The sequence below is a fragment of the Phyllostomus hastatus genome, unplaced genomic scaffold, assembly GCF_019186645.2.
Source record: "Phyllostomus hastatus isolate PE091 unplaced genomic scaffold, TTU_PhHast_1.1 phas_scaffold_1066, whole genome shotgun sequence".
NCBI classification, from domain to species: domain Eukaryota; kingdom Metazoa; phylum Chordata; class Mammalia; order Chiroptera; family Phyllostomidae; genus Phyllostomus; species Phyllostomus hastatus.
The window spans coordinates 9,913,373-9,930,407 of NW_025334004.1; the positions used below are offsets into that span (position 1 = coordinate 9,913,373).

Sequence of the window (17,035 nt, forward strand, 5' to 3'; positions counted from 1 at the left end):
TTGATTAGAGGAAAAGGAGTGTAGCTTCGAAGATCTTTGGTATCTGATGATCTCATGGCTCAAAAAAACAGAACTCAGGAGCACCATCAACATCAGGGCTGTTCCTTCAAACTCAGGAGTGGAAAGCATTGATATATCTTATTTCACCAGTTTCTTCATCTAACAAGGTCATTCCCTAATACCAAAAAGGGTGGCAAGAAATGACCATGAAACCTACACCCCAGCTGTACAGCCTTTTTTATGGTAGTTATGATATAGAGCCTATTGCCAGCAAATGATCCAAACACCCACAGTTTTAATATGTTCTTCTCATTCTTGATAAACATGATCATCAAAATCTTGGTCTGTAGATGACAATATATCTTCTGATTTCCATCCCCCACTACCTTTTCTTGGAAATTCTATTCATTCTTCTTACTTTGTTACGTTCATCTTGCTGGGTACCCTACCTCTGGGCTGAGCGGTCCTTCTATTGCTATTACCACCTTTCACCTCTACCTTTTCTGCTCTAGCTGAAATGTCATAGGCACCAAAGAACACTGTCATTGGTCTGAGCTCTTTTCTTTAGGAAGCAACCACTTACAACATCGGGTTCTTAGACTGAAGAGCAACTAAGGCTATGAATTTCTTTGTACAGTTCCCACTTCACTGTTTCTCACACATTTTAAAAAACTGATCTTTTCTAACAATTATACAGGGCAAGAAACAGCAGCTGCCTCCCACATAATAAGATCCCTTGCCAATTAAGCAGCAGTAAGGCTGCCTCCCTGCTTCTTCAGTTTGAGGGATTCCCCACCCCTTGCCTTAAACTTGGACTTAGAGAGTTGAAGGGACCTGGAATATAACTGAACACAAAACTCTTCATAGATGTTGAAGTGGACCAGGGTAGTCAATTTATGTGAACTCCAGGCTTCCCGACTTCCAAGCCGACGTTCTCTTGCTACACCATACGAAGTCTTATGCATAGCTAGCTAAGACATTTTCTCCTACATGTTGTGTGTGTGTGGTTATGTGTGTGGAGGGGTGTGTTAAATGGGCTTTGGCGGGCTAGCCTGAGAATCTACTATTTATTACAGTGTCTCTAAGAAAACGAATTCTGAGTTATGCCTCAGAATGCAGAACATACCTTCCAGCCTCCTACTCTTCTGTTCACCACCCTGGGGAACAGAGTATCTGGCCATTAGGAATAGATGAAGAAGGCCACGTTATATTCTTAACTCACTTGGAAATAAACAGAACACAATCTAGTTATAAAACTGAAGAAAATATTTATATAGGCAGATTCCTCAGAATTGAGGTTTGATTGATTGTTAGGACGAATCTTTTAGAGTTGTCCAAATTAGTCACTTGTCTCTCCTAGAAAGAAATCTGTTACTAATGCTTACTCAGCCAGCCAGCTGCAAAACCACACATTATTCTTTGAAAGAGGAGCACAGAAAACCGACTTCCCAGGGCCTTTGGGAGAGGAATCTAAAAATCCCAGCTATTGCGGTGATACAGGACAGACCAGGACCTCTCAATATTAATAACAAAGCAACACAAAGGGGTGGGGCATGGGTAGATAATTTAGATTGACTTGAAAAAATACTCATTGATGTCATTTACACTTTGCCTAATTATGGCAAAGCATTGGGGATTACTCACATCATTAAATATGTCAAGTGAAATTATTTGAATGCAACACCAACCTCCTGTTCATAGTCTCTCAGTCTTCACACTTTGTTGCTTATACAGTTGAGTTATGTGCTCCCATGTTTTAATGTAAGACGAGGAAACAATGCTCGCCTAGAAACCGGAAGTCAATGGACCTCGTACAGTTAGAGGCAAAGGCAACGGCAGTGCATATGACTAATAATTCACTTTCTATTGAGCCAGCTTGTAAAATCTTGGGGAAAGATGGTGATAGCAGAGCTGTCTCCCAAAGCACCTTATAAAAAGCTTTTTAGTGGCCTCTTTGGACACCTTGTTACAATTTAGTTTCTGATCCCCATTGTATTGATACCCATGGTTTTGTTCATAATGTATTCCTTAAAATGTATACAAAAGTTGGGTATGTGGAAGTTGAATAAATTTGTTATAATGGGCGGTTTTGTGTCTACAAAATGAATTTTTTTTTACCTCATCATTAGAGACATTTGATAACACAGTACCAGTGTTTCATCCAATTTTTTTTTCATTTTGTTCTTTTACTTTTACACATGGCCAACCATTTGCGATGTTCAATGAGTACCTAGTGAGGGTTTGAGACTTGTCACCTTTGACTTGACACTCTGGGTCATCTCCATCCATGTCTCAGGTGTATCACATTAATGAGTCCCAGGTTTTTCACCACTTTCAATTTTATGTTTTCCATATATTTTCACACATGAATAAAATGCAGTAAGATATTCCAATATAGCACAAACACTGATGTTCATACAAAGACACTAACACTATTGACTGGCAGTAGGTTTCACCATGTTATTGATCTAAATGTTTGTCAATCAAGGAATGTACAAAAATATAAATCTGGCATCCAAAATGGGGATTAGAGGTACTGAGTACTTTAAAAGTGTAGCTTTTATCAAAATCAAGTGTGCTGAATATGGGGACTATCTATAAAGAACAGGAAGAGCAGCCTTATCAACATTACAATTTCTTGTTCTCTTTCATCTTGCATTACTCCATTTCTTCCAAGTAAGTGACAAGGAGAATAAGGGGGCCATTGCAGAAAGGCTACTATGTGCCAGGCATTGTGGTGGGTAATTTGCATAAACACTCCCTTGTCAGCCATGGCCAATAGTGTATTTTATGTCCGAAAAAAAAACCCAATATCTCAGAAGCTATTAAGTCCAGTAAGAGTTCTGATTCACTGGACTGAGGAATGAGATTGCAAAAGCACTTTTAATCATTAGGAAAGGACCCAATAAAACTGTACTTAAATGATCATTAATAGTGTGCCTTTTACATACCTGTGTGGGATGGAGAATAATTTCCTGGAAAACCGTAAGATTTCTGATATTTTTTAAAGAAATAGGTCCAATACTAATTTATCATATGTTTATTTTTAAATTATTTATTAAGAGAGAGGAGAGGGGAGGGAGAGAAACATCGATGTAAGAGAGAAACACAGACTCATTGCCTCTCGCAAATGCCTTAACTGGGGACCAAGCCCACAACCTAGGCATGTACCCCAACCAGGAATCGAACCAGCGACCTTTAGCTTCATGAGACAAAGCCCAACCAACTGAGCCACACTGGCCAGAGCTTATTAGACATTTAAACATCATATTAAGGACTTGGGTTCTGAAGGTAGATTTATGTGCCAGGGAGTCAAAATTAATGACATACATTAGGCTCTATGTTCTCTGCACAAACACATTTCCCAAGCTCAGTGGTAGTAGTAACAGGTATATAAGGAAATAGATAAATATTTTTATTTTAGGTTTTTTCTTCCTTTTCTGAGCCCTTAGCAGAGAAAATGTCAAGGATTCTCCTCTCTTTTTATAGCCAGAACTAAAATCTATGAAGACTGCAGAGCAATAAATAGGGTCCCTGGCATCCCAAGCTTCTGGTTCCAACCATTTATAAATGTTCTTTGGCAGCATCACTGTTTTGAAAGCATTCTCAAGTACTGATGCCCAAATTGGGGGAAAAAAAAACCCAAAACACCAACATGATACTGTAGTTCCATATCTGAAAGATAATGGAAGAAGGAAATTTCCAGAAGACCAATGGTCAGTCACTGACGGAATTTCTACACCTGGGCATTTCTTGAAGGGGAGAGCTTGGCTACTTGTAGCTGGAAAGTGTGGAATCAGCAGGCCCAGATTCTAAACCTGCCTCTTCCTCTTAGCAACCAAATACTCTCAGTCCCAGACTTCCCTGGAACCTCAGATGTGACCTCCTTTTAAGGGGAGTTAGGACTAATCCCCTTTTAAAGTCTTTCTCAGATTGTTGTCTGTAACCAGCCCTGGCATTTAAACAACCTCCTGCATTTGACTGCAATGCTAACCTCCTGTTCACAGTCTCCCAGTCTTCATACTTTGCTACTTACATACTTTTGTTACATGCTCACAGGTTTTAATATAAGATGAAGGAACAGTATTGGCCCATTCAACAGAAAAGTTGAAGAATCATTTAAAAATTAGGATGTGTCTTCTTACTCGAATACTGTAAGTACTAAATCATAACCACTTGTAGAAATTAGTCTGGACGAACAAATAAGTAAGGCCTAATATAAGTGCATTTTAGTAAAATCTCCTGTAAAGTACATTTCTAATCAATCTTTCAGGCTTCTGATGTGTTAAATTAGAGGTAAGTTATTTCAATTAAGTCTTCACCTTTTTGGCAAACAAGGATAGGGATCAATGTGCTTGGCGATGGTGAATAAAGTCCTCAGGTTTTCACTTCTTCGTGCCTTAATAATCTCTTCTTCAAGGGAAGCCCAAACCAGCAGGGCCACAGCAATATCAGCAATAAGGGTAGGTCTTAATGCCAGCACCCATGCCATCAAATGCACACGAAGACATCATTACCAGGCTGAAAATCGCTAGTCTCTAAGTCCTGAAGTAGGCAGTGTTCAGGAGGTGGAATCAACGACCCCTGCGTGGAACAGGTGGAGGAGGAGGGAAGGTCTCCCTGGTCAGAGGCCTGAAATGAAAGACAAAGCAAGAACATGACCTTACAGATCAATATGTCAACAGGCTTTCCTGGGTCAAACACTGTGAACGGGAAAGTACTTGTCCTTCCAATTTGCAAATGCACTGCATTTCCTGTGCTATTTATTGGAGTCATTCTTCCAAGGTACTCCGTTGTGTGTGTAATTATTTAAACAGCTATTTTTATTTGAGATGGAAGAGTCTTTAACCTTTTTAATTACTGCATAATAAATGTTTTAAAGAGAAAGATAAAGCAACTATTTTATAATGAATCTGACTAACTAGTTCTGAGTCATCCATTATTTTCTGCAAATGTGGTCTCCTGTACAAAGGATATGTCCCTCAGTTAATGAAACTGGCCACACACAGGGACAGCCATGCTGGCTGTGGCTCACAACCCTCCTTGCATGTTAGAATCACCATTGACCTTTGAAAAATACCAATCCCGAGGCTCTATCCCAGACGCATTCTATCATAATTTCTAGACGATGGGGCTCAAGCTTCACAGCTTTTTAACAGCATCTGTCTTCCAACCAGTCATATTAACCAAGTCTTTTCTGATGCTTTGACATCCGAGCTTTGCTAATCTTGGCCTGGAGAGGCTGCCCCTCCCAGGGTAAGCTAATTCCTAGGGATAGCAAACAACTGTGTCTGCGAGCACACCTTCCATATGCAAACCAACCAACCCAGAGCCCACATCCCAGCCACCTTCTTTATGGGGCTGCCACATGTGCTCACACACGCACACATGCGCACACGGGGTGGCAGGGACGATCCATTGGCTCTAATCACCTTGGGGCCACGTGACAAACAAACAGAGCCAGCCCCTTTGCTCCTGGTCTGCTGAAATTATTCAAAACAGTCCATTCTAAATCAGTTACCCCTGCCTCACTTGTTCCTTTTTGTGGGAACCCCTACTCTTGTCCACATTTTCTCCTCCGCTTTCTCCTAACTAACCCCGGGTGCCCCATCCTCTTGGGATCTAAGGGTATAACAAACTGTCTTTTCAATGGCAGTCATCTTCTGTTCTGGGGACCTCAACATACCTGAATAATGATAAAACCTGTATTTTAAAACACCCAGGATTCAAATGTGCAGCCAGGCAGGAGACACACACTGCAGCAGGAAGGCCCCTTGAGAGAGGAACTGAGAATCTCTGGTCTGCTTCTCGCAACTACTTCCTCATGGGATTCCGAAGTGCGTTATTCCCAACTCCATGTTTGCTTTTCTAAGAAGCAACCCCCTTCATGTTATCTGGATGGTTTTTGAATTGTCTTGAATGACACTCCAGATAGACCTGGGTGACTCTATTTAAAGACAGGTTCAATGACTACAGGTGGTAGTTCCACATGTGTGCTGCAAAACCAATATTAATTCCCTCGGAAGCAAGTCAGTAAGTCAAGAAAGAGAGCTTTGTCAGGTGCTGTAATCTAACTGTGTTACCCTGGAGTTGCGTACTTGAGGATTAAATGAATCAATGAGTAAATGTTTACTAAATGTCTCTTGAATGCAAGCTTTGTATAGGTCAAGGAAATGACAAAAATGGTAAAGGAGGGGGTGTCTCAGGAACAAGAGAGGGAGGCAGAAGTAGGGAAGAATAACCACAGGGATCCTCAGGAGGTCCCACTATGGCCCCTAGAGGAAATGGTTTTATGTGGTTGTCTCTTTATCCAGAGAAAACAAATGGACAGTCTCCTTCATCTCCCCAGTCTGCCCTGTGAACTGTGGCCTTATAGGAGAAAGCCAGAGGTCAGTCAGATGATACAACTTCCTCTCTCCCTCTCTCCTTCCCTCCCTCTGTCCCTCTTATCCCTTCCTTCCTTCCTTCCTTCCTTCCTTCCTTCCTTCCTTCCTTCCTTCCTTCCTTCCTTCCTTCCTTCCTTCTTTCCTTCCTCCCTTCCTGAACAGATAAGACAAACATTTATCTATTATCTGGCTACTCCTGGTGTAGGATGAAATAACAGCAAGTAAAATGGGCAGAGACCCCACCCTCAAGATGCTGAGGACATAATGGATGACAGTCAATAGGGAAAATCAGTCAACTGTACCGAGTCTTTTCACCAGGGAAGTCATAACCGATGGGAACATATAGTACAGACATTTACGCACAAGTCTGAAGGCAAGTTCAACTTCTCTGAACCTACCGAACAGAGGTAATGATACCCACATTTTGTGAGGCTTGGAGATGACTGTTGGAAAGTGGCTAGCACAGTTTCTGGCTTAGAACAGGCACTCAAGAAGTAAAGGTAATAATTTCATCAATATAATTAAGGGTTTATCCTTAGACCTTTTTCCAATGTATGCCCCACGAGCCTTACATTTTATCTTCCACCACAAAGATCATCATGATTCCCTCCAGGCCCCTCTTCCTCCCTCTGCTGCCCCACACCACAGCTGGGGTGGGTCTACAAACAAACCATCTCTAAATTTCATTCTGATGAACAACCACAGCTAAGGATTAGCAGTCCCATCTCAGGGAAACGGATTTGTGATTATAGACACCTCAGAACCATGAGAGCAAAGGGTGATACACCAGAACCAAAGGGTGGCCTGTGGGAGACAGCGTCTGCAGGACACGGGTGTGGGGGCTGGAGACCTCCAGGCACTGGCTGCTTTCTCCTCCCTGTCAAGGGTGAGGTCTTCCTGATGATGAGTTTAGTTCAAGAGCCCAAAAATTGGATGTTGGTTAATGGTCTTTGAAAACAGGACTGTTGTTTAGCTGGTAGGCTTTTGTGTAGTCATAAAATTGGATTTAAAAAATCTTATTAAGCTTCTCTATTAGTTAATAAATAGCCTCAGTCCCAAGTCCCCTCATTCCTGGCCACTCCAGCCCCTCCTAGAAACGCCACAGACTTCTTTACTAGTCAGCAGCTGACGGGTTAACCCTGTTACTGCAGGAGGCTTCCAGAAGCCTGTTCTGATTAGGCCATACCTAGGCTACGCCTTAAAGGGGAGTACATAGATTGTTAGTGACTGGCAAATTGCTAGTAAATGGCAAAATAAGTTCAAAAAACAAAGGGGGGACTGGGCAAGACTACGCTGCAATCACGCAGCAATTCTTGCCTGGGCAAGAATTGGCTTTTTTCCCCCTCAACCTGCAGGACCTTACCTATGAAGAGGATGACATTGCCAGATGCCCACCCTCCAGGGACTAAGGAACAAGAGAAACACTATGCAAAGATAGAGTGCATCTGCTCCTGTTCTTGTCACCACCTGCCTTCCCTGGGAACTTACAGCAGGAGGGAGGGTAAAGCCCCTTCCTAATCCACGACCCACTTGCACTGCGGCAGATGACTTGACAGCTGTTTAACAGGTAGGTAGGCAAACCGAGCAGTACCAATCCATCCAACCATCCATTCAGGCATTTACATGGTGAATATAAATATTTGCTAAATTGCTAATATGTTTCAGTTATAGTGCTAAGCACTGGGGATAATAGCAAAAAAATATTTTTTCTTTTTTAAAAAATTGTATTTATTTATTTTTAGAGAGGGGAAAGGAGAGAGAAAGAATCATCAATGTGTGGTTGCCTCTCACATGGCCCCTACTGGGGACCTGGCCCACAACCCAGGCATGTGCCCTGACTGGGAATCAAACCTGGGAGCTTTTAGTTTGCAGGCCGGCACTTAATACACTGAGCCACATCAGTCAGGGCAAATAAATTTTTTAATCGAAACAGTTTCTATTCTCTTGAGGTTCACCATCCACTTGAGGAGGCAGAAATATAAATAAGAGCCACAATGCGGAATGGATTATAACAGAGGTGTCTGGGGGATCAAAAGAAGATTCACCCAAGAACATCAGGGAAGGCTTCACAGAGGAGGTGATATTTGGACTGAGTCCTAACAGTTGTGTAGGAGTTTTCTAAGCAGAGATTGAAAGTGAATAGGAAGATGGCATTTCATGCAAAAGGAACAGATTGAGCAAAGACACAGTACAAACTGGCACAGCTCTCTGGGGATTCTTAAGAGGTGGGGCACTGGTGCATACAGGAGGGAGGCGGGATCTGAGGCTAGATGGGGCCAGAGCATGCTAAAAATACAGAATTAAATTTGAAGGCTTTTATTTCAGGAAGTGACATCATCAGATATTTCTGCACTCTGGTTGCAGTGTGGGGGAGGGACTGAGTGGAGGCAGGAGGTAAATATGAGCCTGTGTGGATGAACTTGGAGACTGGCAGATGGAGGGGGGGTGCATGTGAGAGCTGAAAGGGCAGCAGGATGGACAGGGCCTGGAGACACACTGGGTGTGGGAGCTGCAAGGAGGCAGGGGTGGAGTTAAACTCAGCTGAGGCACATGAATGTTAAATAATTCATCTACGTTCACAAGTGACTGCCAGTGACTTGTCCCCAGGTAGTGTGGTGCCAGGGCCATGTTCCTCACTCAGCACCATACCATGCTGCCTCTCACCTTAATTTTCATTCCCAATTCCTTCTGGTCTCCTGGTCCCCAAAGGCACTGCCCCCACAATACAGCCAAGGGAATTACTTAGTAGGGAGCCAGGTTCTAACCAAATAGATAAAAATTATTCAACAAGTTGATGTTTGCCAATGTATTTCATTGATGAAATATTTCATTTGCTATTAAGAGTGTATGCAACTGAATAAAGTATCACTTAAATGAATGCAGAGTCCCCACTGAAATATGTCAAAAGTAGGCATTTCCGTTAGCGCTGCACGCATCCTTAGGTCATCTTAGATGTCCCCAAAACCTACTCTCTCCTGAAATTTAGAGAGTGAGGAAAACTTTCCAACCAGCGTCAATGTTACCTCTGTGAGGCAGCTCGGGGAGGCACCCTGGGGGGCCTCTCGATGGGCGGCGGGGGTGCTGCGTCCACTTGTGGGGGGGCTGGACTCCGACTTCGGGGAACCTCAGGGACTTCATTATCCTACAGCAACACATGAGAGCAGGACAGGTGAAAATCGCGTCGAGCAACCAGCACAGATGGACACCACCTTCCCCAAAGCCCCTCCGCCCTCCTCAGGCTGTGGCTGAAGGTTTTATTCACAAACTGATCATTAACCGACCAAAACCAGGGCAGCTTTCCATCTGCTCCCGGAGCCTCAAAGGAAACAATCAAGCCACGTTATTGTTAATGGTCCTCACTACTCAGAGCACGGTCTGTGGGCCGTCAAGGTCGGTGTTACTTGTGAGCTTGTGAAACATACAGGCTCTCGGGTTCCTCCTCAGACCTGCTCAGTCAGAACCTGCATTTTAACAAGATCCTAGGTAATTCTGATGTATATTAAAGTTTGAGAAGCGCTGCTCTATGGAACTAGACAGAGCTGGAGAAATCTTAGTTTTAAACAAAAGTCCCTTTTGGGGACAACAGAACCGTGAGTGGTTGTCAGTCACAGGGCAATATAAAGTGTGCACTGGAGGGGCAGCCCACCCCTAGGACCTTCTCCCAGGGAGTCTCCTGGGTGATCCCCTCCCATGTGCCCCCTCCCACTCCTCCCTGCCCCTGGTCCCTGGGTCAGGATAGAACCATAATCCAAATCGGGCCTCAGCCTGAGGCAGCCAGCCACCCTCTACTGGGAGGCCTCGTGGCTCTCAGGGGACTGTTTGCCACGGTACACACGGAGAGGCAGGAAAGGCCAGGGTAGTTTGAGAACAGAGAGCAGATGTGCACCGAGAAGCGCAGACAAAGGAGCTTACGGCCCCAAGAAACACAGACCAGGGCGTCGGCTCTGGCACGTCTCCCCACTCCCGACCCAGGCCCGAACTGTGATCGCTGTCCCCGGACTCCCCGAGACTCACCCAGCTCCTCCTCATAGATGCCCCTTTGGCTAAAACTAGCCTGGGTGGATTTCTATTCCTCCCTCCTCCCCTCCCTTCCTTCCTAACTCCCTCTCTCTTTTTATTGAGATAAAATTCATATGACATCGATGTAACCATTACAAAGCTAACGGCTCAGTGGCACTTGGTACACTCACAATATTGTGCTACCACTAACTGTCTCTATCTAGTCCCAAATCATTTTCATTGTCCCAAAAAGAAACACTGTACCCATTGAGCCGTTTCTCCTCATTTCCTCCTCTCCCCACCCAGTCCCTGGCAACCATCAATTTGCTTTCTGTCTCCGTGGATCTACCTGTTCTGGACATTTCATGTAAATGGAGTCCCACAGTGTGTGACCCTTTGTGCCTGGCTTCTTTCACCTGGATTTCACTTTCTTGCAATGAAATGACCTCTAGGAGAGGACTGATGGGGGGCAGGGTCCCGGCTCTCACCTCATTGTCCCCCTCCATCCCGCTGCTCACACTGAGGAGGCTCCGGGTGCTGGATCGGTTACTCGCGCTGCCTGAAGGGAACAAGGAAAATCAGCAAGACTGGAGACTCTCTCAGGCTAAAATACAACGCACAACTCTAGCTCTTAATTTTACCAATAGAACCAACACATAAGCTGTGAATCTGGGAGTCTTCAAAATGCTGCTGTCTCATACCATTTTATTAGAGGCCGATTTTTCTTTCAGTAGAAAACAAAATGGTTCACCTTTTTATTATATACTTTGCTCTACAGCTACTATTTACTGAGGGCTTCCCACATACTATGTGCTTTAAAAACATGATCATCCAACCCCTTTGAAAATCCTGTCTGACATTAGTGCTCTGATGTGACAGACGGACAAGAAGAGACGCTTTGTTTCTCAGTTTGTTTCTCACTCCTTCGGGGCTGTTTCTAAGAGCCGCAGACAAGGCACCTCGTTAGCACAGTAGGGAGCCCGCCAGTCTGGAAAAAGCCGCACATTTTGAGGGTGAAGTTTTTTACTTATTTAGAAATTATATCAGATATGTGCGTGTATCACACATGTATATACGCCTCCTCATGAGGGGCCAGTTTGACACACAACAAAATACAAAGCACAAGTTCAAAAATGTACTTTATGCTCATGTTAGAAACTGTGACTGTGTGTTTAGGTACTCGAGGCTTTTGAACTGGGGATTTATCACCTATATCGTCAGAGCAGCACTATCCGATGGAACTTTCTGGAAATGTTCTATTGTATGCTGTCCAATATGGGAGGTAGTGTGAAATGTGGCTAGTGCACTGGAGGAACTAAATTTGACCTTTTCCTTATTTTTAATTAACTTAAATATAAATAGCCGCATGTGGCCAGTGGCTACCATATTGGACAGCATAGCATGGCACAAGCTTAAGCACATGGTGATCTAGCAGTGAAGAGGGAGCAATAGCTGTTAACCAGGTCACACAAGGACATTTTAACTTTAATTTACCAATATTTCCATTAACACTATTGCCAGGTCTCAGGTTTGCTAAATTTCCACTTAAACAGCTCCTCATCCAATTAGTTTATAGGTAAATAGTCTTGAGTTTTGACTTCCATATGGTATCGACTTTGATGTAATTTAGATGTTCACTTAAATAGAGCACATTTAATCCTATAACCCAATAATCATCCAATAATTTTGGATTATTTCTCAGGGGTAGATTTTACAAGTTAAAATAATATGTCAAAATGTTTCTAGAAAGCAGGGGATTTAGAATTTGTTTATTAAGGAGCATGTGACCCTGTCCCTTCCTATTCAGTTACCCACTATAACACTGTCCACTCTGCCAGAAGGCCCCCTAGCCCACCCCGCATCCACAAGTCTAAAACCTCCTCAGTCTCCAGTACTCAGGACAAATGCTATCGAAACCTTTCCAGATTCCCCCACATGGAGGTAACCCCGCCCACCATGGGCTCCCATCCCTGCACGGCGAAGCCTCCCAGGTCATTCATCGTTGCTCATCCCACTTCCTCACCATGAACCATCTTTGTGCTGAAGGTTACCCACTAGGAGGAAGCAAAAAGCTGGCCAGGCACTGGCTCCAGACCCTGAAAATTCACACCCCCCCAGGTCCTATCGTCCCTTCCCTTGGTGTTCTTAAATCTTTACCCCCTAGTGTTTGGTGTTGAACCTTGGCTCCCTGAATTGGCTGCCCTGGCCTCTCCCCTGTCCAGGCTGACCACTTGCAACCCTTCTGGACTGTGTAGTTGGTAGAGACCTCAGCCTCCCTCATCTGCAGTCTTGCCAGTGGGGAAAAGGGCAATGCCCACCCTTACCAGGCTTCTGCCACCAGGGAAGAAGGATAAGACAAGCATCTAACTTGTGCTGTTTTTGTACTTTCTCTCCTCCATTACTGTCACCCTGAAGACAGGACCCATTTCTTCTTCATTGTTATGTCTCCAGTATACAGTCTAGCTCAGTGTGTACAGGGTGGTCTTCAGTGTTTGGTGGAGGAATGAATGACAGCCAAAAATGACCAAACATATAATCCTTAAGAAGCTAGGATCAGCCTTGGCCAGTGTAGTTCAGTGGATTGAGTGCCGGCCTGTGAACCAAAGGGTCACCAGTTTGATTCCCAGTCAGGGCACATGCCTGGGTTCTGGACCAGGTCCCCAGTAGGAGGGGCATGAGAGGCAATAACACATTGATGTTTCCCTCTCCTCTTTTCTTCCCCTCTCTCTAAAAATAAATAAATAAAATCTTTTGGGAAAAAAAAAGAAATTTGGATCAGACAATCTAAGAAAAGTCAACGGTCTTTCTGTGATGCAATTCCTGTTCTCTTAAGCATAACATCACTATTCTGGAGCTTAAAATTTTAGCTATAACCAGATTTAACCTACAAGTGTTTGTCTGTGGTTCCCAAGACATGACAGCTACATTATAATAGAAATAGTGCTGTTTTCAGGGGTGACTTTGAGGGCTGAAAGGCAGTGGAGTGTCAGAGCTAGGTCATTCTCACTCTCCCTCCTTGCTCAATAAGTACTGGTACATTGGGGCTTGTCCTTCTGGAATGTTCCCTTTATGGATCTGGTTGCTGTATAAGAAGTTTAGGCTGTGGATAGAGGCCATACACAGAGAGGCTCTGAAGGACGACAGGCCATCTTGGATGTTCCAGCCCAAGCCAAGGGTGCTGAACACAGCACCTTGAGTGACCCCAGCTAACCCACATGGAGCGGAGAAAAACCATCCCCAGTAAGTTTACAATCAGACATAGATGAATGGTGGTTCCAAGCCTCCCCATTTGGGGTGGTTTGTTAGACAGCAACACATAACTAAAACCGTGTAACAGGGATGAGATGCAGTCTATAGCCACAGGGCAGGGTGAAACCCACTGTTCTGCCATTTAATAACATTTTCTAACCAGATGAACTAGAACTGAATGGAAAGTTCATGCTTTCCATTCAGTTCTCACCCCGAGCTAACTCAAGGTAAAACACACGCACAAAGCCTTTGAAATCAGTCCGCTCTGAAATGAGGACTTTGCATTTGCTTTGTTAAAATCCCCTCCTCCAAACCTGGAACACACTGCCCGCACCCTCAGAGGGTGTATACCACTCCTCTCCTCCATGCAACGTCTGAGAGACGGGCCACGTGTCCCTTGCCTCCTCAGTCACTTAGGATTGCTGGAAAAACCTTTCCCATTTCTAAACATGTCAGAATTCTCTAAATTGCCTCAAGGGGATTTTTAGCTATTCATTGTCGCCCTATCACGTAAGGGGGAGTTTTCTCCTCTGTCCAGACTAGATTTCCCATGTGGCTGTGTGGCATGCTTTGGGTCTGTTCTGACAGGAAATAGAGGCTGGAATGTTATAACTGAGAGGTGCTGGATTCTACTCCCACTGGCTGTGTGACCTGGAGCAAAACTCCTTCCCTTTCTGGGTTTACAAATACTCTCTGTATAAAGTAAGGACGGAGGCAAGTTCAGAGGTTCTTGGCCTAAGTCCACGGATGAGCTGAAGAGTGTGTGTATATATGTACACAAACGTGGATGTGCATTTTTTCAGGAAAGTGCATCCAGCACATATATCAGATTCTCAAAGGCTGGTCTGGGACGCAGAAAAGACTAAGAATCCTTGGGTTGGATGCCCTCCCTGTTCCAACATCCGAAGCCTGACATTTAAGGAAACGCGTCCTGAAATTCAGCTTGTCTCTTGCTTTTTTATGGCACTCCTGTTTTGATAACACTAAAATGCATGAAAGGGAGGAAACTCAGCCGACGTGGGTGGTGCAGCCAGCTAACACCGCGGTGGATGCGGAAACAGAGTCCCCAGCTCCCGCCTGCACATCAGTGAGTATTGTCTGCTGCAATCAGATTCCTATTCAAGCCTTCAAGCCAAAAGGAAGACATTTCCTAATTAAATCCTCAACCTACATTGTTGGAATTCTCAAATTTGAGTCCATTGTTTTCTGAGCTTTCTGACTTTGTGCACTTTCCCTCTCCTTAACACAGCTGAGGAAGCAGAAAGAATAATGGTCAAAGTCTTGGCCCTGGATCCAGTCTACCTGAGTTCAAATCCCAGGTCTACCACTTATGAGCTATTTAATGAGGGCAAGGCACTTAGTCTCCAGTACGCTCCCATAGAGTCACTGTGACAATTAAATCAGAGGATCTATAGGAGACACTTAGCATGTAGTAAATGCTCAATAAATGTGAACCAGTATGATGACTAGGTGTTTCTACTTGTGAAAGAGATAGAGTAATAATTATCAAGCAATCTGCCTTCAAGGGATTTTTGTGTCATGGATCTTTGGTCCCTGAAAAAAGGCAAAACTCACAGGTTAAATGTTCCCCATTTCTTACACCGCCCAAACCCAAATCAGACTGCAGCTGAGATGGGCTGGACTCATAACAGCATGTTTCCAAGGTCCATAGGCTCAGCCAGCTGGAGTCCAGCTGTGATGGCACCACACGCCCCAGCCTGTCAGCCTGCTCACTTGCTGTGCTGGAGGTACTGTCTGTCTTCCAGTCTCCTCGTCTTAGCTCCGTCCTTGGGGGGAAGACGCTTTTCCTGGGGCCACTCTCATAGACTCCAAACTCCACTTTCCCCGGCAGGTGCTGTGAGTGCCGGATCGGCACGGTGATCTCCAAGGCTGAAATTAGATGAAAAAAAGATAAGCTTCAAGGCACTAGGGACTGCCATCTACCAAACTTCTTCCCTGCTCCCTCTCCACCTGCCTCCCTCATCAGAACCTGGGGGGTACCAGGAGGAAAGGGAAGGGCATGAGAGGGGAGAGGAGAGAGAAAAGAGGAAGGAAAGAGGAGAGAGAAAGGACAGGGGCCTGCCCAATTCAGCACCGAAACTCCCCAGAATCCTGTGAGACATGTGTTGGGGGACAGAAGCGAGGGATGGGGGAGGCCAGAAAGAGCAGAGAAATGTTCCCCTGCCAGGTGGTGGAAAGAACGCTGGATTAGGGAGAGGTGTGGGGCTCCAGCTGCTGCAGGGAGGCATTCCGTCAGCCTCTCTGAATTACGTCCCTTTCTGAGGAGGAGGCGTGAGCATCACTGTTCCTAGTAATAGGTTATCTGGTGAAGCAGGCAGAGTTCTAAGAGCAGCCATACTTTTAGTTCCCTGAAAGCTCCCAACATCATGAAACAAATACTATTGTCATCATTCCCAACAGAAACTAAGGTGCAGAGAAGTAACGCAGCATGCCTTTATTATACACCTGGTAAGCGGGACAGCTGGGATTCAAACCAGGCTCCAAAGTCCAGGCTCTTCACCACCACTCACACTACCTCTCAGTCCCTTAATAAATGATGGATGATAGGGGGGTGGTCCACAACCAACAACAACGACCCAGAGGGTCATGAAAGGAGGTCCATTGGGCCTGTGAAAGATTTTCTGACTTGCAAAACTGATGGGTGGCATTAGGCCCCACAGATTCGGTGCCTTGCAAAGCACTGACCTGATCTCTTTGTTGACTTAGCCCTGCCCAGTGGTTGGTCTTTTCCCTCCCTAGATTTTCACCCCTCGGTTCTATGGCCAGAAAACTCCTGCTATAAACAGAATAACTTATCTGTGGGTGGCACATCAGCTTCCTCCCCGGAGGAGTGTGAAAGCCAGGTGAGCTCCCCTAGCTGCCCCAAGACAGAGAGCCTCTGGGAAGAGGTATCAACTCTGGTATATGTGGCCTTTATCTTCAAGGTACCACTTCCTCCTCCACCCTGCTTTTCCATGGATGGGCACAGCAGGAAGTTCAGGGAGTCCAGGAGTAGAGGTAGCTCTGCTTATGGAAGCCAGAAGTCTGCCAATAAGGGTAAATGTAAAAGCTAGGGCGGTGTGAAGGAGCAGGGGTGAAAACAGCGTACACCAGGTGTATGGTAAACATTCTGCACAGAGAATGACAAAAGGGTGCATCGCTGGCTTGTGCAGGCACAAGCTCTCCTCATTCTAGAGACTCCAGTTCCAAGTGCAGCGTATGGTCCTAGGGCCAAACCAGCTTTTGAGGCCTCTGTGTGACACTGGTGTTTTTCCCGTCCTCAGGGGCTCTCTGTTACAACTGAGCAGTGGGAGCGCCTACTCACCCTTGGAGCTACAAGAGCAGAGACTAGCAGGTGTATGTACCTGCACATGGGTGTGAGCCCACAGGTTCTCAGAACC

General features: G+C 45.0%; 1 protein-coding gene across 2 annotated transcripts in view; it reads right to left on the reverse strand.

Moving 5' to 3' along the window:
• Positions 1-3,024: 3,024 nt before the first annotated feature.
• PIK3AP1 (phosphoinositide-3-kinase adaptor protein 1) overlaps positions 3,025-17,035 on the reverse strand; it is a 150,080-nt gene continuing 136,069 nt past the window's right edge. For both annotated transcript variants that reach the window (XM_045854501.1, XM_045854502.1), the window contains 4 exons: positions 15,369-15,524; positions 10,874-10,944; positions 9,410-9,528; positions 3,025-4,632 (listed from right to left, as the gene is read on the reverse strand). In XM_045854501.1, the coding sequence (XP_045710457.1) occupies positions 4,575-4,632; positions 9,410-9,528; positions 10,874-10,944; positions 15,369-15,524 (404 nt within the window). In that variant the 3' untranslated portion in view covers positions 3,025-4,574. The remainder of the gene's footprint in view (positions 4,633-9,409; positions 9,529-10,873; positions 10,945-15,368; positions 15,525-17,035) is intronic.